At 48.4% G+C, this 27,263-nt stretch overlaps 1 protein-coding gene across 4 annotated transcripts; it reads left to right on the plus strand.

Annotated features, from left to right (window-relative positions):
• Nucleotides 1–435: 435 nt before the first annotated feature.
• On the plus strand, nucleotides 436–25,903 carry HIPK1 (homeodomain interacting protein kinase 1). 4 transcript variants are annotated; one of them, XM_064173997.1, is made up of 16 exons: nucleotides 436–568; nucleotides 1,258–2,335; nucleotides 7,542–7,665; nucleotides 10,231–10,350; nucleotides 11,105–11,191; nucleotides 11,967–12,151; nucleotides 12,429–12,591; nucleotides 12,966–13,188; nucleotides 14,010–14,131; nucleotides 15,618–15,752; nucleotides 18,305–18,447; nucleotides 18,605–18,787; nucleotides 19,236–19,451; nucleotides 19,721–19,959; nucleotides 20,470–20,606; nucleotides 21,256–25,903. In XM_064173997.1, exons 2-16 carry the CDS (start codon nucleotides 1,260–1,262, stop codon nucleotides 21,739–21,741), a joined length of 3,639 nt encoding a protein of 1,212 aa, XP_064030067.1. In that variant the 5' UTR covers nucleotides 436–568; nucleotides 1,258–1,259; the 3' UTR covers nucleotides 21,742–25,903. The 4 variants fall into 4 exon arrangements, with proteins under 4 accessions (XP_064030067.1, XP_064030066.1, XP_064030068.1 ...); XM_064173996.1 differs by lacking the exon at nucleotides 436–568 and adding an exon at nucleotides 906–1,146 and having other exon boundaries at nucleotides 18,308–18,447; XM_064173995.1 differs by lacking the exon at nucleotides 436–568 and adding an exon at nucleotides 907–1,146.
• The last annotated feature ends 1,360 nt before the right edge of the window (nucleotides 25,904–27,263 follow it).

A 27,263-nucleotide genomic window follows, 5' to 3' on the forward strand; every position in this document is an offset into this window, starting at 1 on the left:
GAGCTCCGTTGCCCGCTGGCTTCCAGGAGAGAAGAAGGAGCCCAGCGGCGCAGGGCGCTCAGATTCCGAGGGCTTGTGCTGCCCCAGCGGAGCGGGCCCGAGCACCGGGAGGGAGGGGAGGGACGAGCACAACCGGACGCAGGCCGCAGCCGCCCGCGCCCGGCCCGGCCCCAGCGCTTCCGGCGGCGCCAGCCCCGCCCCTTCCGCCCGGCGCGTCACGGCGGCGCGGTCACGTGGCGGTGCTCGGCCCGCTCGGGGCTCGGCTGCCTCAGTCTGGCGCGGGCGGCCCAGGGGCCCGGAGCGGCGCGGCGGGAGTGCGGCGGGAGCGCGCGGGCCCGGGCGGCGGCGGCGGCGGGAGAGTGGAGCGGGGGGGGGCCCGGCCGGGGCCGTGAGGGCGCGGCGGAGCCTGGCGGCGGCGGAGCGGCCTCGGGGCTCCCCCCGGCGTGCGCGGGCCGAACGGGCCGGGCCGGCGGCCGCGGTGGGGCTATGATGCGCCCGCTGCGGGGCCCCGCACCCCCGCGTGTCCCCCAGGCAGGTCCGGCCCGCGGCTGAGAACCCCCCACCGGCGGTGAGTGCAGCGGGCGGGCTGCGGTGGAGGGGCGCGGGAAGGGCTGGCGCGGCCCGGCGGGCTCGGGGAGTCTGAGCGGCCGCGCGGCGGAGGCCCGCCCTTCGCTCCGAGCGGGACGCGGCGGGGCGGCGCTGCGGGCTCCGTCCGCCCGCGGCGGGCCTGGCCCTCGCCCCGGCGCCGGGCTGGCCGGGAGAGCTGGCGGCGCGGCCCGGGCGGTCATCCGAACGTCGTGGCGCTTCGGTCCGAGCGTCAGGCGCCGCTCCGGGGTGCGCTCAGCAGGGGCCGCTTAGGTCAGTCAGGGCTCGGCTCGTCTGGTTCAGGGTTCACCGCGCCGTTCCTCCTACGGCTGAGGAGGGAGCAGGCCTGAGGGCAGGGGGAAGGGAAAGAGATCTGAATTTTCTCGGCATCGGCGCTGCCCTCTGCAGCGCTGTGTGCGGTTCTCTAGCTTGGGAGAGCTGGATGGATATGGAGCTGGCTGCTCATGGCACGGGCAGTGAGGGAGAACGCGGTCGGTCGCTCCAGCAGGGAGCCTCTGGGCATGCCTCTAGGATCAGCAGTTCAGAAGGCTGCCGTCCCAGGTGATCGGCACCATACGGTGCTTAGAAGAATACTTTCCATCCAGTTTCTTGTGCGGGTGGAGGATCGTGTTGCATCCAGACAGCCCTAATGAATTCTCACTCCCCTTTCAGGTATGGCCTCACAGCTGCAGGTGTTCTCCCCTCCGTCAGTATCCTCGAGTGCCTTCTGCAGTGCCAAGAAACTGAAAGTGGAGCCCTCTGTCTGGGATGTTTCAGGACAGAGCAGCAGTGACAAGTATTATACCCACAGCAAAAACCTTCCAGCAGCTCAAGGGCAAGCAAGCTCTTCTCATCAGGTAGCCAATTTCAGCATCCCTGCTTACGACCAGAACCTCCTTCTCCCTGCTCCTTCGGTTGAGCACATCGTGGTTACAGCAGCTGACAGCACAGGCAGCAGCGCGACAGCATCCTTCCAGAACAGCCAAACCCTGACACACAGGAGCAACGTTTCTTTACTGGAACCATACCAAAAATGTGGATTAAAAAGGAAAAGTGAAGAGGTCGACAGCAACGGTAGTGTGCAGATAATTGAGGAACATCCACCTCTCATGCTGCAAAACAGACCTGCGGTGGGTGCTGCGGCCACGACCACCACGGTAACCACGAAGAGCAGCAGTTCCAGTGGTGAGGGCGACTATCAGCTGGTCCAGCATGAGATCCTGTGCTCCATGACAAACAGCTATGAGGTCTTGGAATTCCTGGGCCGAGGGACGTTCGGGCAGGTGGCGAAATGCTGGAAACGTAGCACGAAGGAGATTGTAGCCATCAAAATCCTGAAGAACCATCCCTCCTATGCCAGGCAGGGCCAGATCGAGGTGAGCATCCTCTCTCGCTTGAGCAGTGAGAATGCTGACGAGTACAACTTTGTTCGCTCCTATGAGTGCTTTCAACACAAGAATCATACATGCCTTGTATTCGAGATGCTGGAACAGAACCTCTATGATTTCTTAAAGCAAAATAAGTTCAGCCCCTTGCCCCTGAAGTATATCCGGCCAATTCTGCAGCAAGTGGCTACCGCCCTGATGAAGCTGAAAAGCTTGGGGCTGATACATGCTGACTTGAAACCAGAGAACATCATGTTGGTGGATCCCGCACGCCAGCCCTACCGAGTGAAGGTGATCGACTTCGGCTCGGCCAGCCACGTGTCCAAGGCCGTCTGCTCCACGTACCTGCAGTCGCGCTACTACCGGTGAGTACCGTCGCGGCGCTCGCTGCCGGGTGCTTTGTTCTGCAGATACTAAACTCTCCTTCTATTAGTGCTAGTCTGAGCTGAGGGGAGGGGGGGAAGGGATCAGCCTATCCACTGGTCTGCTTGTTTGCTCAAGAGTCCTTCTGAAACTTGTAAATAAACAGAACTTCTGCTTTGCGAACCTGACGTAATGTGCAGTCCAAAGTGGTTCCTCTCACCCTGGCTTCATGCAGTGAGTTGGTTTTAGCCTGTCGCTGCTTTGTGACCATGAGTGAAGTAGCAAACAGGAGCAGTTGTTCACTGTGATCTGAAATGAGTCCACTAAATGTGGTTGTTTACAAGGGAGAGAGGTCAAAGGGATGCCAGTTTCTTTGTGTCCTGTTTCTTCTGGTTCCATCTTTGAGCCCACTTGAGGAGCACTTCTTGTGCCAGCCCTGGGTGAGCTGTGCTTCGTGAGATCTTTTAAAACAGGGGTAAGCAAAACGTAGAAATGGCTTCTACCCTTCTTCTGCCCAAGAATTCAAATCTGTGGACAAAACTCTGCAACCTGGAGCCTGTGCAGCTAAAGCAGGCTGTGTTTTTTCTTTCAGTTGTTCCTCCAACCTGGTTCTGTCAGTCGTGTGTATTTCAATGTAAGTAGCAGTAGCCTTCAGTAAACGAATGCAGAAAGAAGTTCTGGCATCAAAGGGACATGAAAAAGTCTGTGCTGTGTTGTCAGGGTTGCCTTCAGTGGAATGTGAGCTCACTTGACTCAAAACTTAACTAGTATCTAGTCCTTCCAGCTGGGATGAGACAGAGGACTCGAGACACTCCACCCCACCCCGTGTCTCTGCCCTGTTTGATGTCTTTCCCATCCTAGCTTCAGTTTGAAGGCCTGGTTTGGTGTGGGCTTGTTCTGTTTGTTCCTCATGCTCCTCTATCCTCGCCTGTTCTGTTTTGTTTGCTCTCTCCAACACCGAGTACCAACTTTCTGTGCCATTTCTTTCATCTGATACAGATTTTTCTGTATCCATCCCTTGTGATCTTCATGCAGTTTGCTGGAACCAGTTTTTCCAATTCTAAACTACTGATTCAGTTTTTGTAAGGCAGTTGTCTTCTGCCCACCAGAGCTATGTTGATGTTCTCCCTGTATAGAATGCATGGTGAGTTTTGGTGTTGGTGCACTGACAGAGGCTGATCACCAATCTGCTCTATCTGCCCTGCAGCACATGTGGGCAGAACAGTCTGGGCAGGCACACAGTGCTCCCCAGTTTCTGCTATCGCAGAAGCCAGCTCTGGCTGAGGCAGCAGCAGAGGCTGATAAGCATCTCTGAGGGGCTGCTGGGGAGGAAGCCTCCTGCTTCATTGCTGTGCATGGTGCTGTGCTCCTGGTTGCTCCCTCCACCCTGACACAGGGTGACTGGCACTGCCAGAGGGGCAAATAGCCTGAGGTCAAATGGCACTGAAGACTGTCTGCCTGGCTGAAGCTAAGCATGCTGTGATGTGGAAATCTAGCATTTAGAGCTAGGTCATTAGTTTGATGGTGGTGATTACCAAAATCCATAATCTAGGAACTTCTGGACATGGTGTAGCAAGCAGTGTACTGTGGGAGGACTGCTTTGCTTTGACCACATTCACATGACATTAGTGCTCAGATGAGTTCCAAGTTGGACACTTCTTCAGTGCTGTGTTTAGTAAAGCATAGCAATTGCTATAAACCAGTTCTTTGCTTGGTTGTCAGTCAGCTATCAAAAATAAACTTGTTCTGTGTTCACCTCTTGGTTTTTTAATGCCTGTTACTGGCAATTACATAACTTCTGTCTCCCATGGAGACACCTAAACCAACCAAACTTGGGTACTGTGAGGTGGATTTTCTGATCTGTATACCCTGAAGGAAGAAAACCCTTTCTTTATTAATTAGGCTCAGTGCTGGAGGTCATCTTGTCCAGCAACCCTGTTGACTCCAGGTTCTGATTGCACTTCTGGAGGCTGGACAGCTTCTCACTGACACTGTTGGAGCCATGTGGAGTTGGGGTGTGGTATGGGGTTTGTCAGGGCTGGGGCAGGTGCCTTCTCCACTGGCATTGCTGCTGCTCTGCAGTGTAACCTAGTCAAGAAGGGCAGTTTTACTGCCACAGCATGGTTGGCTTCAACTGTGAGTGGAAGTGTCCATAATGAATCCTTTGGCTCTAAAGCCAGGCATGGGCTAGGAATTAGACTACATGCTTCTGTGCAGTGACTGGCTTCTGTGGCAGCCCTGAGATATCCTGAAAAGCAGGGTAACATCAGGTGTGGAAGGGGATGAATGTGCTTCTCTGGGGAGGATAAACAGGAGGAAGCAGACAGTTTACAGAAGGGAAAAATCCCTGGGAAGACTGATCTGCCTGCTGTGCAGTCCTGTGTCCTGCCTGGGAACAGCCATCATGTGAGGCTTACTCGGATCCCTACCTCCTGATATTCCCTGGGGGTCAGGGTAGAGGCACCAAGCTGAGGCCGTGAGGTGGCACTGAGTGTGGGGTTAGCCTGTGGAGTGCAGTGGTGTCTGTCTCTTACCTCTGCTTTGGGCTACATGACCTACTTCTGTCCCAGTCATGTTGGCCTGGGAAGCAGCAGTGCCTGCTGCCAAATCTCCCTGCCTGCTAATCCAGCTCTGAGTGATGATCGTATCCTTCTCCCCATTGCTCTGTGCTTTCTATCACCACCCTTCTTCTCGAGGGGGAGGCTGAGGACCCGTGTGTTTTGAAATGCTAAACCTCAGTCTCTAATTTTTCCACTACTGCTGTGAATCCTCTCTTCTGAGAGTGCCTGAGCAGATTTGCCAGCTTTGGAAGTCGGAGTTTGGCAGGCATGTGTGCAAAGAAGGAATGTTGTTGATTTCTGTTTCAAAGAGCTTAAGATCATAAAATCGCTTTAATCTCTGACAGAGCAGCTATGAAAGTGACCTCTGCTGCTTGTCCTGTTTCAACTCTCATCTCGTAAGGCTGCTAATTATAGTGGTGTAAAAGGAGATAAGAGAGATTCCAGCTCTGTCCTGCAGTCAAAATGAAATCAGGTGGCTTGTGGGAAGTTAATTTATTTCATGTCAGGAAATGAAATGCACAGAGTTCAACCTTCTGTCATTTTGGTGCTGAGGTTTCAGAATACCCAAGTCTGTGCCAACCTGTAGTTAAAAACTAACAAACTACCTCATCCAGCAAGGCCTGGATCCTTTGGGATCAGTGGGATTTAGTTAATGCACTGGTGAAACATTAACTTGCTCCAGTATTCCACAGGCCAATTTTAATTTGTTTACCAATCCAAACCGAGGAAACTTCTGCCTACAGCATTCCTAATGTGACAGGTTTGGGGTTCTCTCTGAGCTGGCAGTTCCTGCCTGAGGAGGATAACCAAGAGGATCAGGAGAGTTTAGTGATGCCTGTTGGAGTTCCGGGGCTCCTGTGGGCATGGCACCAGCACACTCAACTCTACTCATGGAGACCAAAGACCTACAGAAATTGATTCCTCTTGGTTGCACCTTGAAGCCTATAGAAAGCTGGATCTGTTCCAGCACAGTTCTTTAAAGCCTTTATCCTTTGCAGGGACAATCAGCATTCAGCTATCAGATATTTAACACATTTGCATAATCATTTTGTGTCTTCACATATGCAAACCGTTTCCAAGTCAGCTCCTGCCAGGGGTAGGCAAGAGGGCAGAAACAGATCAGTGTTAAGTGCAGCAGGTATCAGAATGCCTTAGCCTCAATGCTTTGTTGGCAATCTCTAGGGGGGTATCCTGGCACAGCTTTTCAGAGGCTCCGACAATAAAGGAACCTCCCTGCCTTAAAGCTGAGGCACAGACAATAGGTGTGAGCTCCCTGCAGCGGGGGCCGGGCAGCTCTCTAGCTCTTTTCACAGACGCTGGCCCTTCTCAGGGGCACTAGGCTGGGCATGAGACCATTTGTTTTGGAGACTGGCTAGTGCTGATTGTGTAGTCATCCAAACCAGAAGCTGTATCTGTGTCACGGTGACACAAAGGGTGATTAATTGGAGAGTCGCTTCTTGCCATGTGCAAACAGTTGGGAGGCACATTCGGGTTGAACAGCTGTGGAAGGTGAGCGTCAGACCTGCTGACACCTGTGTGTTATGCAAGCCCTGCACAAGTCTGTAGAAAGATCAGAACTGGTTTCAGAGCCTTTTTTAACAACAGAAATACCCACGGTGTAGCCCCAGAAATGTCACACAAGCCCTGGGGGCGAGTCATGAGTAGAAAAGAGCCAGGAGTTCAGGGCTTTTCTGTCTTCCTTTGCCCTTGTGTTAGTTCTGCGTGAAGAAGATCAAAAGCTTTGGGTTTCCTGTACTTTCCAGAGTAAATTGCCACACCAAATCACTTGAGGTTTGCAGCACTTGGGTTTTGTGCTCTATGCAAATGTGACCAGAATTTAGTCTGACAGAACAGCATCAGTTTGTTTCAGAGCTATGTGTAGGTGAAGAGTTGTACTAAAACATTTCTTTGTGTTATGAGTCAGTGCCAGACACAAATCTCCCTGAAATTCCAACTGGATGCAGAAGCAAACCCTGCTTGGAGTTTGAGATTTTTTCATCACCTTCCTGTAAAGGCTGGGCCAGACAGGTACATTTTGCATTAGGTGTGGCTGAGCGCACAGAAACCTGTAGCACAACCTTGCAAAGCTGTCTCCAGCTGTGCTCTCTCCTTCCATTTGAAACTCTGAACTCTCCCAACAGACCCTGTCTGAAAACCTGCTGACAGAAACCGAGCAGCTCTGTGAGGAGCTCCTGTTTCTGGCTCTTCAGGTGCCGTTCTTTTCACATGAAAGCAGGCAGCTGGCAGCTGCCCACCTGGGGTCTTGAGACCTTCCTCCGAGAAGCTGGAGCTCCGTTTGCCAGAACCTTTCTTTCCAGTTCTGTAGGGGGGATTATGTCATCTCAGGGACTCCTCGCATACTGTCAGGTGTAGTCAAACTGGTTAGTGGAGAAGAAACTTCTCTCACGATTGCTTAAATGCCACCCTGGAGCTGGAGGAGTGAAATAAATCCAGCCATGGCACTAAGTGTTAAACCCTGGAATCTTTTAGGGTACTTGAAGAAACATCTTCTGGTTTAAAGTGAGTCACTTTAGCTTCTCAGAGATTGCCTTGCACCTGGGGAAGAGGAGAGGTGTTAACCAGAGCAATTGCTAGGAAAGAATCTGCTTTCACAGTTGAAGATTTTACCTTTTTCTTTTTTCAACAGAGCTCCTGAGATCATCCTGGGCTTGCCGTTCTGTGAAGCTATTGACATGTGGTCCCTGGGCTGTGTGATAGCTGAGCTCTTTCTTGGCTGGCCTCTGTATCCAGGAGCATCTGAGTATGATCAGGTAAGAGGATGTGGGGATGTGCAGTGAAGCTACCATGATCTCTTCTCAGGCCCTCTGAGCCCAGCGTGTCCCACATCACATTTCAGCTGGTGTGAAATTACTGTTGGTTGTCTTGAGTTCATTTTCTGTCTGTGGCAGTCCCATTGCCTGTCTCTTGTGCAGCAGAGCACAGAGTTCTGAGTGGTTTGGGTTGAATGTAGTTAGCCAATATACAGTTTGCAGTTAACCTCCTGGCTTCCCACCCAGAAGCTGCTGAAATACCTTCCTGTCAAAACAGCAGTGGCGGGGGGGGGGTGTGTGTATCCTGCCTCCAAACACCCTCTATAATTTCACCGTGAGGGCAGTTTTTCCACGTGGAGACAGCAAGCCTATCATTCCTGCATGGTTAGTACCTGCAGCAGCCTCATTTTAAAATGCAAAGTGTGAGCCCCAACCTGTCCCTGAAACACAGGGGCTGGAGCCTGACAGGCATCTTGAACTAATGAGATCTTTCCGTGGATGCTTAGCATTAATACCTGGGCTGCTCAGCTGCCTGTAAAAGGACAAAGTCTGTACGAGAAGGTTTCTGAGAGTAACTTTTCCACTGTGGTTTTCTTGACGATGCCTTACTACAGAGCTTGATGTAGTTTTCCTCAAGTGATAAAATATATCATAACTTCCTGAGTTTGCAGACTTTGTTGCTTACATCTTCCCAGCAGTGTGAATTTCCAAGGGGAACACAGCAATGCCTTAATGAGCAGAATTACCTAGAAAAGAAGTGATGTACAGCATGGGGGTTTCCTTGCACACTGAGTTTTGTGCAGTTCTGAGAACCTTATCTGGCTGTGTGGGTGGGGAGGAGGAGCTTTTTCCGTTGCTTAATAGACAAGATTTTGCAGTCCTTTGTGAGGCAGCGTGAGGTGTGACTTCAAGTGCTTGATTCTGATGTCTGAATGGCTCTTGAAATCGAGAGGTGACTTCAGAGGTTGTGCAGCAGCAGCTAAAAGCTCAGTCAAAACTCGTGAGCTGCTGGTTGGGATGGGGGTTCTTTTTCAAACACCCTTTGACTGCACAGCAGTTGTGTATTGTAAAACCAGCAGAGCTCTCAGTTGAGCTGTGGTGTAGATAAAGACAGTCTGCAGCCACCAGATCCACACTGACAGGAATAAGGAGTGAACAAGCTCCTGTGGGGCCCAGGCTGCCACAGGGGGTTCAGAGCCCTGCATTGCTCAGCTGGTTGGCACAGTGGAGCAGGAGCTTTGCAGACAAGAACTGAGCCATGCTGCAGGACAGGTAACCTTTACAGGTAACAGTTACCTTTATGCTGTTTCCAGCCCTCCTTTTATTAATCAAACTTGGCAGTGTTTTGTTCTTAAACTTTAAAACAGACTCCTTTGAGGGAAGAGTCATGACAAGATGATGGCTCCTTTCCCACCATACATCTTGGGAGCAGACAGCATTAGTAGTTGGGCAGCACTTAAAAAGATAATTGGTTTGACTTTTGTTTTTTCTCCTGTCTTGCTCTTTTCCTTCTTTTTGGGCATCCCTTTTTGTTATCTCTTTCCCACCGCTGGCTGATGCAGTCACAAGCACCCAGGTGCATCTTCCAAAATTCTCAGCCATTTTTTTTTCCTCACATGTTCAGCATCTGTGAGAATGCAGGAATCTGATTTTACTAAAGATTTGGTCTTCCATGTAAGTGTATTTAAGGAATCTAATTTTACTGGAGATTTAGTCTTGCTGTTGTGGTCAGTGAGAGCTTTGCCATGACATAGTTCTCACATCTATAAGATGCTATGAGGACAGGCTACAAGAGCTGGGGCTCTTCAGCCTGGAGAAGAGAAGGCTTTGGGGAAACCTTATAGTGGTCTTCCAGTATCTGAAGGGGGCTACAGGAGGGCTGAGGAGGGACTACTGACAAGGTCTTGTAATGACAGGACAAGGAGGAATGGCTTTAAACTGGTTTAAAATCAAACTAGATGTTAGGAAAGGGTTCTTTCCAGTGAGGGTGGTGAGACACTGGCACGGGTTGCCCAGGGAGATGTTCAAGGCCAGCTTGGATGAAGCCTTGAGCAACCTGTTCGAGTGGGAGGTGTCCCTGCCTATGGCAGGGGTTTGGAACTGGCTGAGCTTTGGGGTCCCTTCCAACCTAAACCATTCTGTGATCTGTGTGCCTGGAGTTTCTGTAGCCAGTCACAGCACTGCTGTCTGGATAATTACACCTTCACTTATATGTGCACACATGAGACTTTCTGTGTTGCTTTTCTCTCCAACTGTGCACTCCTTACCTCTGCCATTACAGGCAGGTGGTGTTGCTTTATCCGTGTCTCAAAAGCTTACAGCCTGCTCCTGTATAAGTTGGGCATAAAATATTTTTGAAAGTAAGAAAGATGCATTTAAAACCTGAACTTTCTGCAGATAACTTGATTGGAAAAGGTAAATGTCCTTAAAAACACTTAAGAGAGTCCTTTTTATTTGCAGGTTATTTCTATTCACTGTGAACAAACTTGGCTGATAATTACTCTTTTAGCTGTGAGGTTTTTTTTTCCTGTCTGGAATCCTCATTCTTTTACTTTTCTTCCCTAGATTCGTTATATTTCACAAACCCAAGGCCTTCCAGCGGAGTATCTTCTCAGTGCCGGAACGAAAACAAGCAGGTTTTTTAACAGGGATCCAAACTTGGGCTACCCACTGTGGAGGCTAAAGGTTTGTCTACCTTCTTTGATTCATTGAGGGCTTGACAGAAATTTAAACCTGGTTGTAGCGTGCTCTGAAAGCATTCTGAGCAAAGAGAGGCTCTGAGATGCTGTTTAGATATAGCTGATTTGTGTATTTCCTCCCAGAAACTGCACAGACATCCTGGTGCTCACCTAACAATAGCAGCTGTGCATGATAGTACTAGCAGAGATTGGGTGTTACAGTTATTGAAATAATGGTTGCTTATTATGGCCTGCTCAGTCTTGGTGAAGTATGTCATCTTGTTGTCATCTCCTGACGATGCAAAGAGTAAAACAGGGAGGATTTCAGGATAGTCTTTGTTAGTGTAACAGGAATCTGTTTATCTGTTGGCACAGGACAGAAAAGAATTGAGTGTCTTCTCCATTTGCCTTTAAAGCTCAGCAGCACAAGGAAGGACATTTTGCCTTTCTTCTTCTTTGTGAAAGAGGAATTTAAAATATTTATAGCCTCTTCTCTTCCTAAATTTGAAATCTCTGCTTCTTTTGGCTAATGCAGTGCACAGCAAAGCCTTGGAATGAAGTCATCTCCTTGATAATTCAGCTTTGCAATGAGTGATCTTTCCAGTTGAAGAGATGAGGACTCGTGGCTGGTCTGGCCCTGCTGGCATAGGATTTATCTTAAGGCAGACAGAAGCCTGCCTGGCTTGGCTCTCCCCTCACTGCTTTTTCTTTATCAGTGTGCAATATCCCAATTTATATTAACAAATGCTTTCTTTTTGTAGACACCAGAAGAACATGAGTTGGAAACAGGAATCAAATCCAAAGAAGCTCGGAAGTACATATTCAACTGTTTGGATGACATGGCGCAGGTGCGTGGGGAGCCACCACAGCAGTTACCCTGTGGGGAGCTCTGCTGGAGCAGTCGTCTGCACATGCTGCTGAGGATCCCACTCTGTGTTTGCCATGGTGCCAGCATGCATCAGAGATCACTGTGTTGAGGGCTATCAAAGTGTGAATTACAAAGCTGTTAGAAGTTTCTTGGCTTTTCTCAGACCTTGATCTCGCAGGTGCAAGAAGTGTGCTTAGCCTGTTACCACCAGAGGTAGTCAGGCAGTAGGAGAGCTGTGTTTATAGAATTAGGCTTCTTACTGGGACTTAGCAAACGTTGACAGATCCTTGTATTTTTTCCTTCTATTTTCAGAGGTAAATAAAGGACTGTCTGAGGGTTTAAATATCACAAGGCCTTGATAAATACGTTGGTCTCAGCTTTCAGTTGCTTTTGTAGCTGTTGCCATCACTTTCCATCTATGTAAAGCAATGTAGAATTCTGCCATTCTTATTTGCTTACCCTTTGCACATCCCACACCCCCTAAAAAAAATGAAGGCACAGTGCCAGGTGTGAAGCCTGATTGGTATCCACTCAACAGACCAGTTTCATGTTGAGGTGAGAATTCCCCATATCAGTTTGATTTCCTTTTATAGAACGAGCAAGGGCAGGGTTGTGTTAGCACTCTGGTACCAAAAACTGTGCTTGCTACAAGACAGGAATGCTTAGGAAATACTGCTGCATGGTGTGAAGTGACTGAACTGTTAAGGAGCAATTCATTTGATGTTTATGTGAACTCCTCTCCTTCTATTTCCAAGGTGAATATGTCTACAGATTTAGAAGGGACTGACATGTTGGCAGAGAAGGCTGACCGAAGGGAATATATTGATTTGTTGAAGAAAATGTTGACAATTGATGCAGATAAGAGAATTACTCCACTGAAGACTTTGAACCATCCGTTTGTAACGATGACACATCTGCTGGATTTCCCACACAGTAATCAGTAGGCTTCCTTGCATTTCTTGTTTGGTTTCAGGAGGGCTTAGGGAAAACACAGAACAGCCTTTTTCTGCTTTCTGTCAATGCTGTTGTCTGCAGTTTCTGGCTGATCTGAAAATAGCAGTGGCACGTGTAAGGAATGGAATGTTCATAAGCTTCCTTTTCTTGGTTTAAAAAACAACAACAACAGCAAAGCATTTAAAGGCATGTTCATGAAGCTGGGAATTTGTCATGCCTCTGTTAGGTGTATCTGATAGTTTCCTTCTGTCATTCCGTTCCAGTGTGAAGTCTTGCTTTCAGAACATGGAGATCTGCAAGCGAAGAGTTAACATGTATGATACAGTGAACCAGATCAAGAGCCCATTCACCACTCACGTTGCTCCTAACACAAGCACAAACCTGACCATGAGCTTTAACAACCAGCTCAATACAGTCCACAATCAGGTACAGCAGCTTTCAGCTGTTTGATGCTAATCGAAGATGTGGAGCGGTCTTAATTTTGTGCCTTCTGACCAAATCCTGCTCTGCAAAATACTGTGTTTAAATTGCTCTCCAGAACTTGTAGTTTTTGTCTTGAAATTTAATTTGCCAAAACTTGTGCCTGGGCAGTCTCTGCTTCACCCACTCACATTTGCCTGTCAGTTCAGCGGTGTAGTGAAAGCTGCTGTGATTCTTGCGTTTCCTCCTGTGTTGCCCTGTGCCTTTTACTTGAAACCCTTCCCTGGTGCTTTCTTCATAGTATTAATGCTGATGGCTTCTGGGGGTTGTTTTATAACAAATATAAGTGCTAAATCTGATGGTTTGGGGTTTTTTTCTAGGCCAGTGTCTTGGCTTCCAATTCAACTGCTGCTGCTACTCTCTCCCTGGCAAACTCGGATGTCTCACTGCTAAACTATCAGTCCGCCCTGTACCCCTCATCTGCAGCGCCAGTTGCAGGAGTGGCACAACAGAGCGTTTCCTTGCAACCTGGAACCACTCAGATCTGCACCCAGACTGACCCATTCCAGCAAACGTTCATTGTTTGTCCCCCAGCCTTTCAAAGTAAGTGCAAACCCTTCTGTGTGTGATGCTGTGCTTTCCATTGGGTGGAAACCAGAGATGGTCATCTGTACTGAATAGGGGAAGTGCAGAATGTCACCCCCTGCTATCACAAGTTGCTCTTGCATCAGTGCAGAATAAAGTCAGACATGTGTAGACAGTTTGGTTCTCTTCCAGGTCATGCTTGGACAGGTGACAGTTTGTCACCAGCCTAGGTTGCAGTCTTCACCTGGTTGCTCAACCAGTTTTTCCCCCCAAACCAAACCCAGCAGCATTCCATGGAAAGCAGCAAACAGAGGAGCTGGAGCTGAGAACAGGGAAGTGTCCTGCTGTGCTTTGTGTGCCAGCAGTGACTATCTGCTCTTTGAGTCTCTCACAAGCACTGATGCAGCTCTGTGGTTTGCTAACAACAAACTGTGACAGGTTGCAAATGAGTGAGGTTAGCAGGAGCATGGCTCTACCCATCTTGCAAGTGCCCCAGGTTTATGTCTGGGTTGTGGAGGGTTACATACAAAAGGGAGCTGATAGTGTAAGGTTTGATCTTTGAACTTAGTCTCAAGCAACATAGCATTAGACATCTGAGTTATCTGTGTTTCTGAAACAAGACTATGGACTTTAGGAGAGCCAGGCTTTGAGCACTGGTTGTCCATTGCTGCAGAAGTGTTTGCCTCAGCTGGAGTTCTGTTAGTAGGCTTTTGTCAAAGGCAAAAAGTTACTTTTTTTTTCTACGTCTGACCTTCTCTTCTACCCTTTGGTTGTTGAAAGAGACTAAAAAACAAGAATGATGAAGCAGCTTAGCAGTGATGTATTCTTGTCTTCCACAGCTGGACTTCAGGCAACTACAAAGCATTCTGGGTTCCCTGTAAGGATGGAGAATGCAGTCCCAATTGTACCACAAGCACCTGCAGCCCAGCCACTGCAGATCCAGTCTGGAGTTCTCACACAGGTAAAAACCAAAAAAAAACCCAACCAAACAATGAAACAAACAAATGAACCCCACAGAGCTAAGTGGAATTCTTGCCACCCTCCTGGGGAATCTGAGCCTGATCCCTCTGGAGTGAATGCCAGGGGTTCTCAGAAGGCTCTGAAAGGGTCAATGCAGATCACTTCTAAGACAGTGTTTTCTTGTTTTATTTTTCTGGAATATTTGAAGTTTAAACTGGTTTATGCCATGTGCCTCCCTGGTTTTAGGAGTTTTCAGCTGCTAAGGATGGGCTGTGTTTTCCCATGGGTGCTGCCCTGTAGGTAGTGCAGTATGTTCTTGCCTACACTTTACAAAGACGTGGCAGAAGAAATCATTTCTGTGAGGAGCAAAATCCCAGTAAACAGAAGTGGCAACAGAGAATTACCTGTGTTAAAATTTCATCTTTTAATCAAGGAAAGGATTTCTGAATCCTTCTCACTCAGTGCCATTGTTAGTGTGAGCTGATGTGTAGTGATCACACAACTGTTGTTTGTGGATTGAACAACAAATATGCAGGAGCTAAATTCACAAATAGTGCTAAAAATGATACTTCAGACATTAGTTGTGTCGTATATGAAAACAGTTTTTCTTTCCAGAAAGCAATGTTTTCATGTACAGTGAAAGCTCAGTGGGTCACAGATTTTATTCACTGAAAAATTGTATTAAAGTGCACTTCTATTTATTTGCACAGTTTGGGTTTCTGCTGACATTAACACAGACTTTGTTAGTTTTACTCTCCAGACAGCAGGTTGTACTTAGTGACCTACTTGTAGAGGAGCAATCTTTAGATTATTCAGTCCAAAACATTTTGGTGGCCATCTGTGGCCCCGTGGTTTGTTTAGCATGATGTGTGTGTGTGGTTTCCAAACAGCAGGACACACGTGGCAGAGGCCCACCTGAGCCCAAGCCCTGCTTTGGCTGGGAGTGCAGATTGTACACAGAGTCTAGTTTAATTAGGCATTGGGTGGACTGAGAGGTGTCTTGGTAGTTTCATAACAGGTAAAGCTTTGCTCTTTCACAATACAAAATCTGTAAAATCCCTTAGCTGATCCTTGGCCAAGAGTGGCAAGAGTGCTGTGTGAGTGTGGAGTACAGTGTTCAAGGCTGTGCCCTGCCAGTGCACAGCTGCGCTGCAGTCAGCGCAGTGCATGGAATGTAACTTGCTCTCTGGGACCCAGTAAAGTACGTGGAGCTGAACACTATCTCATTTTTGCTTGTTCAGTGTGTCACTGGAGAGAACTTGTTCCCAAATTCCCTGTGCCTTGTGTTCCCCTCAGGGACATGTAATTGCTTAGAGGAAGGTGCCCGGAGGGTCTGGGTATTTGTTTCACTGCATCCATTGCAATTCTGGAGTCTGTTCAAGCACCATAGAATGCCAGTGAGGTGAAACCTTTCCTGGCCCTGTTGCTGAACCCACTTATCCTGCCTCAGTACGTGTGTTTCACTCACTGCCTGATCTACATTTCAGGGAAGCTGTACACCACTAATGGTAGCAACTCTTCATCCTCAAGTAGCCACCATCACGCCGCAGTATGCGGTCCCCTTTACCCTGAACTGCGCAGCCGGCCGGCCAGCGCTAGTAGAACAGACGGCTGCAGTACTGGTAATTGCCTCCCTTGATTGTGTTCACTAACTGAGTTTTGTTTTAACTTAGACTTGCAGAGGGCATGGAAGCATGTGCCATCTTGTGGCTGTGTTCTTGCTACATCTTAATGTCTCGTTGTTTTCCTCCCCAACATTGCTGAAGCACTGTCTGACTCTGACGTTTAGTGTGGCTCTGTAAAGAATCCAGATCCATTGACTGTTACTTTTCACTAGCCCAGTATTGCCAGGCTCCTCTCAGCTATGCTGCAGAAGGGCTACAGCTGTTCCTCTTCCTCGCTTACTGTCCTACCTTTGCCTTTTGATTGCTGAATACAAAGGGATCAGTCTTTAGCTTGACTCTGCTACAGGTACCTGGATGGCCAGAATTTGAACTACTTGGCAAGTTAGCTCCACACTTTGTTTTCAACACGTGTAAAGCTGCTTTGCATGTAGAAATGTTTCAGGTCCTTAAGCACAGGCTAAAATCTCCAATGATGGCAAATTCTTTAATGTATTGCTTTAGCAGTTGATTTCTCTTAACCTCTGTTGAACATTGACAATAATTTTCTGGCCTTTTGTTATTTATAGCCAATCACAGGTAGCTTCCTTCATCCAGATAAAGCTAACCATTCTTCACAGATACTTTTCAGTTCATTTGTATTTCTTGGTTGAAATTAAAGGTGAGCTCTAATACCCCAAAATGCCAAGAACTGGCTTCTAGGCTGTTTGGACCAATCTCTAAAAAGGATGGGGAAGGGAATAAGCACAGCTTTGAGATGTGTGTGTGTCCAAAATCGTCCTCTTCTGTATTCATTTGGCACCTGCGTCAGAGCAACTTTGCAGGTGCCACAAAGAAGTCATTGTAAAACTCCAGAATCAGATCAGTGAAGCTTATGAAAACATTGCAGTGCACTCAAGTGCTGCTCTCCTCACGTGTCGTTCAAAGCACATTCCATTATGTGAACCATGTTGTTTCTTGTGGCTTTAGAGTGGTAGTTTGAGTGTCATTTTCTTCCGAGAGGGAGACCTCTGCTGAAGTGGAATTTGCTCGAGTCATACCTGTACTGAAATTAAACCCCACCCCTTGGAATCCTTCTGACCCAAGGCGACTGCTCCTCATTTCTGAGGCTGGGAAGGCAGAGAGTGGAAGTCTCCCAGGTCACAGCTCCAAGCTGAGCAGACCCAGGGGTGGATCTCCTTTCCTCCTCTTGAATTCTGATTGCCGAAAGGCTGCAACCTAGGCTCTGAAAATGGCAAGGGGTGTCTGTAGCAGAGCCTGGGGCACAAGAGAGTTGTTAGTGGTGTTTGCAAAAGTGTCTCTGGGCTTTTGATTCAACAGGCAAATTCTCTTCTCCTGTGTGTGTGCAGTGGACTTGATGTTCAGCTCCCCTGTACAGCAGTGGAGATCAGAGCCAGCTGTCTCCAGACTAGGAGCCTGGATTCTGAGTTTTCTCTGGAGGACTTGCTAGTTCTGTTTGGATTCTGGGAGCCTTTGGCGTGAACTTGCTCACCTTTAGTGTTTCCAACACTCTCCCTTGCTGCTTCCCCTGAGTTTTGCATTAGCCATTTGCTAAGCTTTGCATATTTTTGTCCTTCCTCTGTCAAAACAGTTCGTCGCTTGGAAGGCCCGATTTCTGCCTCTCATTGGGAATTTAAACCTTGCTGTATTAAACTCTCTGCTTTGTCTTGTGCAGGTGTTGGCTTTTGGAAAGAGGCATGGTGTGACTTTTAACATATTTCTCTTGGTTTTTTTCTTTTTTTTTTTTTCTTTTTTTTTTTTTGTTTTTAATTAATATTATTCTGCTTATGTTGGCAGAGGTTTTAGCAGCTCTCTGCTTTGAAGGCTTCTTGTTCGGAACCGGGATTGTAATGAGGTGGATCTGTTACTTGCAGAAATACTTGATTTAAAACAACAGGTGGTCATGGGTTTGCAGTTTAAACAGCAAGAGAAAGAGCCATATGTTATCAAAATCGTAGGCTTATTTTGGGGGTCGATTGTTTGGGGGTTCCCCCAACCCCCCCAAAAAAAACCCTCTGCATTCTGTGAATGTGGGCAGGGACATTTATAATAGTAATCAGTTGAAAATATCTTCACATGTCTCCCTTGTAATGAAATGTTTCTCCCACTTTGACTTTTCTCAAATACTTAGTTGAGGTGTGGTGAATTCCTACAGCAGTAACTGTCTCAGCTGTCTCAACGTGAGCCCTGTAAGACAGAAAACCAGAAAGTACCCAATTGGCTTTGTATTTTGGAATCCTCCAGCAGAGCAAAGTGCATAAACGTGCAAGCGGAAGCAGCCCTGAGCCTTCCTGCTGCATCCAGCTGCATTCTGCAGCGCAGTGTTAACACCTCTGCCCAGGTGACACCTGCCATAGCATAGCATCAGAGGAAGCTTCTTTCTCTGATTTGTTGTCCTCTTGCTGCAGTGAGCCCTTTTGAGCAGGCTCAGTGACCCTGCCGCTATCTCTGCAAGCTAACAATCTACATGAGTGCGTTGGTTGCTTGGAACAAACCTCCTCATGTGCAGGAACTGAAACCTAGTGAGGCTGTGTCTGTTCATTGTTTTGCAGCAGGCCTGGCCGGGGGGAACCCAGCAGATCCTGCTACCTTCCACCTGGCAGCAGCTCCCGGGGGTTGCTCTGCACAACTCTGTTCAGCCAGCAGCTGTGATCCCAGAAACGATCAGCAGCAGCCAGCAATTGGCTGACTGGAGGTAGGGATTGTGCCAAATGGGAATGTGTCATCACGGCACTGCCTGTGGTGCACAGGATCCCTCCCTTCCCCTTGGAATCATGAGCAGGGGCTCAGTGCAGCCTGTGGTTCCTGCAGTGAAGTCATGGGATTTGGGTCTGTCTGTCTTTCTGCTCCAGGAATGCCCATTCCCATGGCAATCAGTACAGCACCCTCATGCAGCAGCCATCACTGCTGACCAACCATGTGACGCTGGCGACGGCACAGCCCCTGAACGTTGGCGTTGCCCACGTGGTGAGGCAGCAGCCAAGCAGCAGTGTCCCGGCAAAGAAGAACAAGCAGCCAGCACCAAGCGCACCCAAGTAAGGCTTCCTTTCCCAGCCCTGTCTTTGTGGAGGTTGTCCTTGTGGAAGAGTGGTCTGCAGCTGCTTTTAGAGATGTCTCTGTGTCACTGGCATAAGGGATATTTCTTTCAGTGAGAGCGCAAGGAACATGGTTGCTCAGGTGCTTTACTGCACTGGTTAGAGGGGGTTCAGGGTGTGCTCATGCCATGTCAGTTCTGTCATCTGCTATTTGCCAAGCAGTGGCTGGCAGGTTTCTTGCAGTGTTCAGGTGAGTCTGTCCTGTTCAGAGAATCACTGTGAGTTCATTTGGCCCCTTCTGGGATGTGTTCTATGGCGCTCTGCTCCATGAGTGTCTGCCCTGCATGCTCCAGTCATCTGGAGATGGAGACTGGCTGTCCTTAAAGCTGGTGCTGGTTTGTCCCAAACTACTGACATGCAGCTGAATACTGCTTTGGTTTTCCTTCAGGCTCAGCTCAAATCTAGAGACTGTGCCCTCCCAAGTTTACTCACTCATTGGGAGCAGTCCTCTACGGTCCACCTCCTCCTCTTCCAACATGCTCGTCCCAGCGCAGGAGCAGCACCAGCCCATTGTGATCCCAGACACTCCAAGCCCACCTGTCAGTGTTATCACCATCCGCAGCGACACTGATGAGGAAGAGGACAGCAAATACAAACCTGCCAGGTAGGAAGTTCATTTAAGCAGCCAGTAGTGATTTACCTTGAACTCAAGGAGACTGGAGAACTCTGCATGCAAAACCCTGGCTAGTCCAAGAAGCACTGCATAAACCAGAAAATTCTGCATCACGTCTGCTCTGCTGTTTGTGTCTGTAGTTAATTAGAATTTCATCTGACAAGGAGGGAGGGTCTGAGATCCCAGAGGGAGAGGTCCTGTATCTCGTGGGAAAAGCTGGAACGTTTCACATTTGTGCTTTTGTGTTTTTCTCCTGGCAGTTTGGGTACGAAGCAGAGGTCCAATGTCATCAGCTACGTCACTGTTAATGACTCCCCTGACTCCGACTCCTCCCTGAACAGCCCCTACACCACAGACCCCCTTTCCTCTCTCAGGAGTGCCGGTGGTGCCCTGGAGCTGCCAAACAGGGCAGCAGCTGACAGCTCCAGCTCTCGGACTATCATCGTGCCGCCGCTCAAAACACAGCTCAGCGACTGCATCGTCGCTACCCAGGCATCAGGTAGGCTGTGCTCACTAGTGTTGGCCAAGGCCCATTTGCTGTCTTACCCCTGACAGCCTCATCCTCACAGTTGTAGACTGCCTGTACTTGGGTCTTCAGTGGCTTCAGCTCTAACAGCTGCTGTTGTGCGACTGCAGGCCTTGGTCTGTGTGCAGTTTCACTGATCCATTTACCGTTTGCATTCACTGATCTGTTTACCATTCAGAGGTGTTTGGCTGCATCCCTCTAGGTGTTCAAGGCCAGGTTGGATGAGGCTTTGAGCAGCCTGGTCTGGTGGAGGGTGTCCCTGTCCATGGCAGGGGGGTTAAAGCTATAGGTGATCTTTGGAGTCTCTTCCAACCCACACTGATCTGTAAAAATTCCTGATGATTTCTTATACAATCAGGTTTTAAGCTGTAATTGAAAAGGCTCTGTTACAGAAATGGTGCCTGTGCATTCCTCATTACTTACCTAAGCTGGTTATGACAGTGTGTGGCCTGTAGAATGGACTAAGCTTCTGAAATCTTTCAGGCATCCTGAGCAGCACCAGTAAGACCAAGCCAGTGGCCTCTGTGAGCGGGCAGTCGTCAGGATGCTGTATCACACCCAGTGGGTACCGCTCGCATCGCGTCGTAGCAAATGGGGTGCAGCCTCTCAACCTCAGCCAGGTGAGCACTACAGGACTTTGCTGGCCTTTGGACACAGTGCACTGTGTGACAGGGAGAGTGACACAAATGCAAGAGCATTGATGGCTGCTGCCTCAGTAGTTCTTTGACGCCAATTCTGCCCTGTGGCTGTGCAGGGTAGGGTAGACTCTAGGGAGGATAGGTGAATTTTCTGAGGGCAAAGAATTGGTTCACGTACCAGAGGGCTGGAGGAAGAAGCATGGTTAAGTCTCTCTTCTTTGTGCTCCTCTTCACACCTGTCTTGCAGTTAGTCATTGTTGCCACTCGGTGGGAGAGCCAAAGTAGAACCCAGCTGTTGAGTAAGAGCATTGAGGGCACTCAGCAGAGGTCTGGGTCACTCCAGGGGCTGCCTGCACTTGTACAGCTGTGCACTGCTGTAGCCCAGGGATGGCAGTTTGATCCCATTGCAAAGCAGAAGTGTAACCTTTGTCTCGAAAGAGCTGCAGTAACCCTTCTGAACAGGCGTGAGGGCTTCACAGAGCTAGGAGGGAGGATCTGCTGAAGGATCAGTCCTGCAGCTGGAACGGAGGTGTTGATCGGGAGGCTCCAGCTGCCCTTTCCACGCTCTCCTCCTGTCCACTGCACTTCCCTGAGGACAGCCACTAACCTTATTTACTTCTTCCCCCTGCAGAACCAGCAAACAACAGTGCTGGCCTCACAGGAGAGGAGTGGAAATGCTGTCCCACGTAGGCAGCAGGCTTATGTGGCACCCCTCACGTCAACTATTTCTCAGGCTCCCTACACGTTCCAGCACAGCAGCCCCGTGCATCCCCACCTGGCCACGGCCACGGCGAGCGCACACCTCTCCAGCCAGCCCCACATGTACACTTACGCTCCCACCACGGCAGCCACGCTGGGCTCCACCACCTCCATCGCCCACCTCTTCTCCCCTCAGGGCTCCTCGCGGCACACCACCTACGCTGCCCACCCCAGCACGCTTGTCCACCAGGTCCCTGTGAGTGTTGGGCCAAGTCTGCTGACTTCTGCAAACGTTCCACCCGCCCAGTACCAACACCAGTTTGCTCCCCAGTCCTATATTGGTGCTTCCAGAGGGTCTGCTATTTACACTGGATATCCGCTGAGCCCTACAAAGATCAACCAGTACTCCTACTTGTAGTTGTAGTAAAGCACTGTCCTGCCTGGCCTGAGAGATTGGAGGAGGATTTCAGGTGAACCTTTTACCTGATGATGACTTCCTGGGTTTTGCTTCTCCCTGATCTGGTTGTGTGTTGTTCAAAAATGTCTCTGGTGAGTCTGGTCACTAAGTGAGCAGCATGCTTCGTTACCAGTCTGAGAGTCACTAAGTCATTTTTATTTTTAATTACTTTTTAGAGATGCTTTTAAAAACTTCATGGTCACATTTATTTAAAATTGTTCTGTTGTGCTAATCAAAATGGGAAAGAAAAATCAATGTCTTGGGAGACAGATCCTGATGACCTTTTAAACTTGTATAACTGAAACAACGACAACAAACAAATAATGCAGATGCTATCTTAGCAGCTTGCACAGATCTGTGTTGCCACTAAAAATGAAATGCACATTTTGTCTCTTCATGTTGCTGGGGCAGTTCTAAATTCAAGTTTAGTGTTTTAACATCTATTCTCTAACTCTCTTTGTCTAACCAATTGCTGGTTCTGCAGAAGCCATCACATCTTCCTGTGTGTAACTGTCAGGGTTTTCTGTTCACTTCTCCGCTCTGTTCAAGGACTGGCAGCAGCAGCTGCCTCCTGCGGCATTGTGTACTTAGGAGTCCGTGCAAACCCCAAAACCTGTCTGTGTCTCCATGACACAGCTGAGTTTTTATTGCATTCATTGCAAATTCCTTCTAAGTTTCTCAAACCGTTCAAGATCTCACTGTGTAACAGAACTCAGCAGCTTTGTCAGGATGCTGTGGTCTTCACCCCAGAAGGAATAGTGCAGCATTGCTCTGAAATTCACTTTCTGCAGCTCATCCGATGCTGGCCCTAGAGGGGAGCTGGATTTCTTCAGTGAAGCACAGGGCTTTTCTTTGTTCATTTTTTTTTTTCCCTTTCCCATTTTTCCTCACATGATTCATTCAGGAGGGAGTGGAATTTGAAACACAACGAAACATCACTGTATTGATGTGTACAGCTTTTTATACTCCTGTGAGAGCGTGTCCTCCCGGATATGTCAGCAGCTACTCTAAAAACGCTCTTAACAAGACTTGTATACAGGACATGCATGTAGGAATCACCAAACACACCCCACACCCCCCTCCAAAAAAAAAAAAAAAGAAAAAAAAAGAGAGAAAGAAAAAAAAAAGAAAAAAAAATTCCAGATTTTAAAGTTTATTACTGAATTTAAAACTATTTTAGAAGTTTTGTATTGGTGGTGTTTTAATATTTTACATACAATGAACTATGTACATATTGATTAGAAAACTATAACAAGCAAAACTCCTCCCTAACCCCAAGCGTTTCTGTCTTTGTAATCAAAATGTGTAGTGATTATACTTGAACTCTGTACTTAGTGTTTGTCTAATTCTTAAACGTTCCTGGGGATGGAGTTGATGTATCCTTTGTATTTAAACCAAAATGAGTTGATCCGTGTCGGAATGTGTGTGATTAAAATGCAATGGTTAGAGCTCGTCACTGTAGCACTGGGAGGAGCAGAGCTTCGAGAGAGGAGAGGATCCCTTCTGATTTGTTTTGCACAGGTATGTGTGATGAAGAGTTGTTTGGTGTGTCCCCTTATTGTAGTGCCTTAAATGATGACGTAGTGTGACTAGAGTTTACAGTGAGCTTGCCTTATGAGGGACCAGCAAGCCCCCATCGATCGAAGCAATTCACTAAGCTTACACAGCAAGGCCCGCAGCCGTCGCCTGGGTGCGTTGTTCTCAGTTTTAGTGCTGTCATAACAAAAGCTACATTTTCCTTTGGAGTGAAGCAATGTTTCCTTAAAGCTTTTTCCTTGAAATGGCACATGTACTGTTAGATGTCTGTCAGTGCATTTTGGATAGGGTAGTGCATTGGGAATGCATTGGAATGTTTAGTCTAATCCTGCAGAAGTGATTAAATATGTGCAATCACTTTTTCTTAGTGTGGCGTTACCTTCCCTCCCCCCCCCCCCACGTTAATAGCAGACATTTCCTGTAAAATAGTTGCTAGCTTGGTGATAGAATATTTATACCAAAGAGAGCCTGCTGTAAAGCACATAATACCATTAAAAGTTTTCTAATGCTACTGCCAATGTGGAGCTGTTGGGAAGGTCTGTCAGCTGAAGCCCTAGTCAGCGTTCAGAGGAAATGCTCCTTTCGGGTAGACGATGCAGTTCTTCAAACGACACTTTTATTTTCTCGGGTCCCTTGCACCAGGAATTATTTCTCATCTTCAGTACCTAGGTTAAGTATTGTGTCCAAGTGGATGGTAAACTGGCTTGAGCAGTTGTGTGACTGCAGCAATAAGAGGTTTTGGTAACCTTGAATCCCAGTTTGTGTTCCATCCCAGTGGAGGAGAGGCTGTTCTCTGACCGGTGTGCGACGAGAAGTGTGAAAGTCATTTCTGAAATTCCATGTTATTGACAGAAGGAAGTCTGGACTGACCTGGAGTTGCTGAGCTGTTAAAGGTTTGGTCTTTCCTTTGGCAGAGGGACCAAGGACTCTGGAGCTGGTTGGTAGCATTAGTGACGTTGTTGTTCAGTGTCTCAGTCGGAGCACTTCTGTGGGTGTACCGTGCCTCTGCTGTGAGCGATGCTGTCTGTTGCTGTAGGCACTTCCTTTCTTTTTTCCACTTGACGTTGCTGTGTTCAGTACCTGCCTTGGGCACGGAGTTGTGCCTTTCTCCTGAAAGGCAAAGCAGGCTCCAGTTCCTGTTTCAGAACAGTGATCCCTGCTTCTCCAAGAGCAAGGTGTTTCCATGCAGTCCTACCAGGGAAAAAAAAACACCTCTAGCAAAATCTGCTGATTTTGAGAACTTGCCCACTTCTCCCCAAAAAGCAGACTGCAATGTCTGTCTGTCTTTAGAATCCGAACTTGATCAGTCATTCACAACACATGGCATCACCTCTTCCACTGCCCCAGTTTCCAAGAGCTTTGGAACGAGGTGGAAGAGATGATGTAGGTAAAATGAAACCTACTCCATTTAGCATGAGTTGTTTGACCCTGGAATTCCTCTGGCCTGCACAGCATAAACTGAGCGAACAGAAACCCACCCTGGCAGGGCCCAACTTCCAGCTTGGCACTGGCCTCACCAGTGGGGTGGATCCCAGTGTGGCCCCAGTATGTGTCGCCCAATGTAGGTCTCCTGCAGTTTGCTCTAAGGAGATCCATCCCTTCCCTGCTGTGTCCAGCCTTCAGATTAAGCTCCAGAATCAACTCTCCTGGCTGACAGAACCCTGCACCTAGTTTGTGCTATCCCTGGATAGAAATCAGAGTCCTTGAATTGTAGAGCTGGTTTGGGATTCACCTTTTGACTGCATGATGGCCACGGTCCCACCTAAGACACGTTTGTGATTCCAGAACTGTTCAATCAGCTGCTTGCTGTTACCTGACCTGTACCGGCAGCTGTGACAGCCGCCGCAGAGGCAACTCCTGAGGTTTCCTGCTTGCCACCTAGTTGATGGGATGCAGTAATTTACTTCTGACTCAGCAATTTCTTTTAGTACATGGCAAAACTAAATTGCTTCTAAATGACAGGATTGGCACAGCCCTGCTTTCTTTTTTCTTTTGGTTTTTCTTTTTGCCTTTTTCTTTCCTTTTTATTTAAACCTCCGAATGGTGCCGCATGTCCACATGGTTGTTTGTTGCTAAACTTTATATAATGTGTGATTTCAGATTCAGCTTGAACTATTATCCTATCTCACTACATGTAGCAGTACATTATATGTAATGTTAGTATTTCTGCTTGGATCCTTGATATTGCAATGGAATTCCTACTTTATTAAATGTATTTGATATGCTAGTTGCTGTGTAAAATTTAACTTCCTTTCTTTCATGGTCGTGCTCTTCCTTTTTACAGGCCGCTAGATACAGGTAGTTTCTGACAATTACTGATCTATGTTTGTATTGCTGATGTACTTTAGGAAGGGTATGTAAAAATCATTTTAACAAAAGAAATAGATATTTAAAAAAAAAATTTAATACTAACTATATGGGGGAAAAAAAAAAAGGGTCCATTGTGAAAACATAGTTTATCTTTGGATTCAATGTTTGTCTTTGGTTTTACAAAGTAGCTTGTATTTTAAGTATTTTCTACATAATATGGTAAAAATGTAGAACAATTGCAATGCATCAATAAAAAGGGTTAATTTTCTCTACTCTATTCATTTGGTCCCTCCATGTGTTAAAAGGAAAGGGGAGGTTGGTGTACAGAATCAATCAGGGTTGGAAGGAACCACAAGGATCATCTAATTCCAACCCCCCTGCCATGGGCAGGGACATCCTACCCTAGAGCAGGCTGGCCAGAGCCTCATCCAGCCTGGCCTTAAACACCTCCAAGGATGGGGCCTCAACCTCCTCCCTGGGCAACCCATTCCAGGCTCTCCTCACCACTCTCATGCTGAAGAACTTCCTCCTCACATCCAGTCTCAACCTACCCCCCTCCAGCTTTGCTCCATTCCCCCCAGTCCTGTCACTACCTGATAGCCTAAAAAGTCCTTCCCCAGCTTTTTTGTAGGCTCCCTTCAGATACTGAAAGGCCACAAGAAGATCATCTGGGAGCCTCCTCTTCTCCAGACTGAACAGCCCAAACTCTTTCAGTCTGGATGAAACATCAGCACTGGTTTCACTGCTGCTGGCAGCGCGGTGCAGCTGCACGTGCAGGGGCAGTGTGTGGGCTGAGATCCTTGGCAAGCTCTTTTCAAGGTGAGGGCAGCACATGGGCTGTGCCAGCTGGGCAGCTGCTTTGCCACAGCTCAGAGGTCCCTTGGGCTTTGTGGCTGTCGGTGACACTCACGATGGGTAAGCAGGATGAGGGCAATCTCAACGTAGGAAACCTTTTCTGTCCCCTTAGTGTCCATAAATGCATCTGCCCTGGGTGCTCTGAGTGCTGCTGTACAGCCACCCCTTGGGCTGGATGCTGCTGGGTGGTGCTGAAAATCATCTCTCCCTCCAGATCTTGTCAGACACTGGGATGCCCAGGAAGAATTCAGCAGGAGGTGAGGACAGAGTTGCTCATCTTCCCATAACATGGGTGATACCTGGTGCATGGGACAGGCTTTAGGCAGCTTCCCCAAAAGCACTGAAGGACCGATCAATGCTGTGCTCAGGGTCGTGAACCAGGGCAGATACGCCTTGGTGCGGGGCTGCGCTGTACTTTGCTGGCCCCGCAGCTTGGGTGTACCATACTCGCGTGAGCCAGCAGGACAGCCTGGGCTGGGGCTTCTGCTGCGCAGTCCGATGGGATGCAGGCTGCGAGCTGCAGCAGCGCTAGATGGCACACTCGCCCTGCCGCCGCTCCGCAGCCTTGTGCGAGTGTGCAGCCAGCCCTCAACTGCTACAGAGCTGCAGGCAGAGGCCAGCAAACCCACTGCCCGTGGCTGGTGCCACGGCCTGAGCTAGGGGCAGGTGTGTCTGTGGGCCTGGCTGTCCTGAGCACTGAGCTGCAGCTTCCATCCGCTACACTGCAGCTGGGCATTGCTCTGCCCATCAGCCAGCACCGGGATGCAGGAGCTGCCGTGGGC

Source organism: Pogoniulus pusillus, chromosome 39 (genome assembly GCF_015220805.1).
Source record: "Pogoniulus pusillus isolate bPogPus1 chromosome 39, bPogPus1.pri, whole genome shotgun sequence".
NCBI classification, from domain to species: domain Eukaryota; kingdom Metazoa; phylum Chordata; class Aves; order Piciformes; family Lybiidae; genus Pogoniulus; species Pogoniulus pusillus.

Excerpts from the sequence above, each read along its gene's own strand:
- HIPK1 (XM_064173995.1), top strand. The coding sequence starts at position 1,050 with ATGGCACGGGCAGTGAGGGAGAACGCGGTCGGTCGCTCCAGCAGGGAG. Across the intron at positions 13,189-14,009 it reads TTGTCCCCCAGCCTTTCAAA|CTGGACTTCAGGCAACTACA; the intron begins GTAAGTGCAAAC and ends TGTCTTCCACAG. Across the intron at positions 18,788-19,235 it reads CCAGCACCAAGCGCACCCAA|GCTCAGCTCAAATCTAGAGA; the intron begins GTAAGGCTTCCT and ends GTTTTCCTTCAG.